Source organism: Branchiostoma belcheri, unplaced genomic scaffold (assembly GCF_001625305.1).
Source record: "Branchiostoma belcheri isolate BF01 breed outbred unplaced genomic scaffold, Haploidv18h27 scaffold188, whole genome shotgun sequence".
In the NCBI taxonomy this organism is placed as follows: domain Eukaryota; kingdom Metazoa; phylum Chordata; class Leptocardii; order Amphioxiformes; family Branchiostomatidae; genus Branchiostoma; species Branchiostoma belcheri.
The window spans coordinates 177,142-179,558 of record NW_017803357.1 but is presented as its reverse complement, the minus strand read 5'-3'; the positions used below and the strand labels follow the sequence as shown (position 1 = coordinate 179,558).

The following is a 2,417-nucleotide window of genomic DNA, read 5'->3' as shown; positions in this document are numbered from 1 at the left end:
CCGAATTTCAGATCATTTGGATTTAATATTAGGGCACAACAGCCAAAAATGTACATTTTTTGTCCCAAAATAGCCAAAAAGCCCTATTTTACACAATTTTAAAGTGGTGTATGTCAAAAGCGTGAATGACATTCTTTGGAAATGTGTCCAAGATATCCCCATCCCGACTTTCAGGTCATTCGGATTTAATATTAGGGCACAGGAGCCAAAAATGTACATTTTTGGTCTGAAAATAGCCAAAAAGCCCTATTTTCCCCAATTTTAAAGTGGTGTATGTTGAAAGCTTGAATGAGGTTTTGTAGACATATGTCCAAGGTATCCCCATACCAAATTTAAGGTCATTTGGTTTTAGTACCAGAGCTCCAGATCTCAAAATGTATATTTTTGGCCTGAAAATGGCCAAAAAAAACAAATAAAACAATTTTTCAAAAAAATGAAAAAAAATGCGTCGGGGTATTTGCCCACTCTACCTTCTTGCCAAATTTTGTGTTATTTGGCCCAAAAATGGCAGAGATAAATCCATTTAAAGAAATGGCAGGAGGAGAAACATGAGGGAACACAATATGTCTTCACCACTTTGTGGTGAAGCCATAAAAAGTGTGTGTAACAACTACCAGAGGCTCCAATAGAAAGTTGTATGCATTATGTAAGTCAACCCTTTACACATGTACATACTCACTTTCCCAAAATGTTGTTAGCCTCTTGTTTGATACATTTTCTGTAGACATTAGACTAACTTGTTTGATCTGTCCATACAGTCTGGGGATATGGAATCTTGGCTGTGACTGTCATCAGCCTCTTGGCTGTTCTGGGAATCGTGCTTCTCCCCTTCATGGAACAGAGAGTGTACCAGTTCCTGTTGTGCTTCCTGGTGGCGCTGGCCGTGGGAACACTGACGGGAGATGCAGTTCTACATCTTCTACCACATGTAAGAGCCAGAGGGAAAACTCTTTTCTTAGGCCATACCAATTCAATTTCTTGGTTAACGGATTTTTCTAGAAAAATAATGGAGCGGGCTTTATGACTGACAAATTATAGATTAGATTATTCCCCCCTGATTAAAGAAATAGGAACCTAATTTTCATGAATTATATCATTTTATCATAATCTCAACCAAAAGACAGTCTTATATTAACAAACAATGCATTCTAGCATTTCCTAATAAATTATGCAAATGAGGTCCTGATTTGAATAAGTTATGTTTAATGATGTTCACCTCAATTTAACTTTCAAATACCACAAGTATGAAATTCCAGGCAGTTATCATTACATAATTATAAAATTTTCTCATTAATTATGCAAATTAAGTCATTATTAACATAATCAATATCTTCCTGTGTTTCTCTTGTTGTCAATTACCAATGTCACAAGCTTCAATTGTCCTATCATGGAATGCAGATGATTTATAGAATTTCCCCATAAATTATGCAAATTACATCCATATTTGCATAATTGTCACATAATTATATTAAGCATCACGTAAGCTACCTACATACCAAAAACCACGACGATCCGTCAACTGGTTCTTGAGTTATTCCCTTTTGAATATTTTAAAGAATATATCCCTGCAGTTCCAGAGCAAGCCGCTAGGGGGCCTAAACTCACGTCACTTCTTTCCCAGCACAAGAGCTACCTACCATCCACATTTCATCACCATAGCATGTCTAGATCATGAGAGATAAAAGCCAGAAGTTCAGCTGCAGTACCATTACAAGCCGCTAGGGGGTCCAAAATCTAATCATTTTGAGGTCTCATCAAGACCTACCCACCTACCAAGTATCAAGACAATCCATTAAGGCCTTCTCAAGTTATCGTGTTTACAGACAGACAGACAGACACACACACACACACACACATACACGAACGCCCCTGAAAACATAACCTTCTTAGCGAAGGTAATAAAAACAGGCCTAGGCATCCTATTATGGTCCAAAATGGTACAATAGGAGCCATGAAGTCAACACACCAGGCTGATTCAAAATTTAAACAATGAATTTTGAACTTTTAATGATACCATTGCATTGAAAGATGGAATAACTGAAACAACTAGGAAGAAAAGGACTGTTTTCAACTGTTCAGGGAAAAATATGAGCATTTTGCAGTTGATTCTGAATTTTACTTTATTTGCAAATCAGAAAAAATGAAGCGGGCGAATCCGTTAACCAAGAAATTAAATTGGTGACTGGCCTTAGAATATTCTTCTACACCACCAGTAAAAACTCTTACCTACAGAGCTGACTGGACTACTGCTTCTTGCTGCTATATGTAGACGACGTAGTTTGCGCTTTCTGTGGCAAGAACACAATCACAACATGGCTACATATAGCGTCAAGAAGCATTACTTCAGTCAGAAGCTCTGAGGAGATGTCTGGTAGGCATTGAAACATGAGCTGGTTGTATAAGAAAATTCCAGTATG

General features: G+C 37.4%; 1 protein-coding gene across 1 annotated transcript in view; it reads left to right on the top strand.

The window, feature by feature from the left end:
• Positions 1 to 2,417, top strand: part of LOC109467687 (zinc transporter ZIP6-like) — a 24,035-nt gene that overhangs the window by 12,670 nt on the left and 8,948 nt on the right. Inside the window, exon 5 of the mRNA XM_019765731.1 lies at positions 872 to 928. Within this exon, the coding sequence (XP_019621290.1) occupies positions 872 to 928 (57 nt within the window). The remainder of the gene's footprint in view (positions 1 to 871; positions 929 to 2,417) is intronic.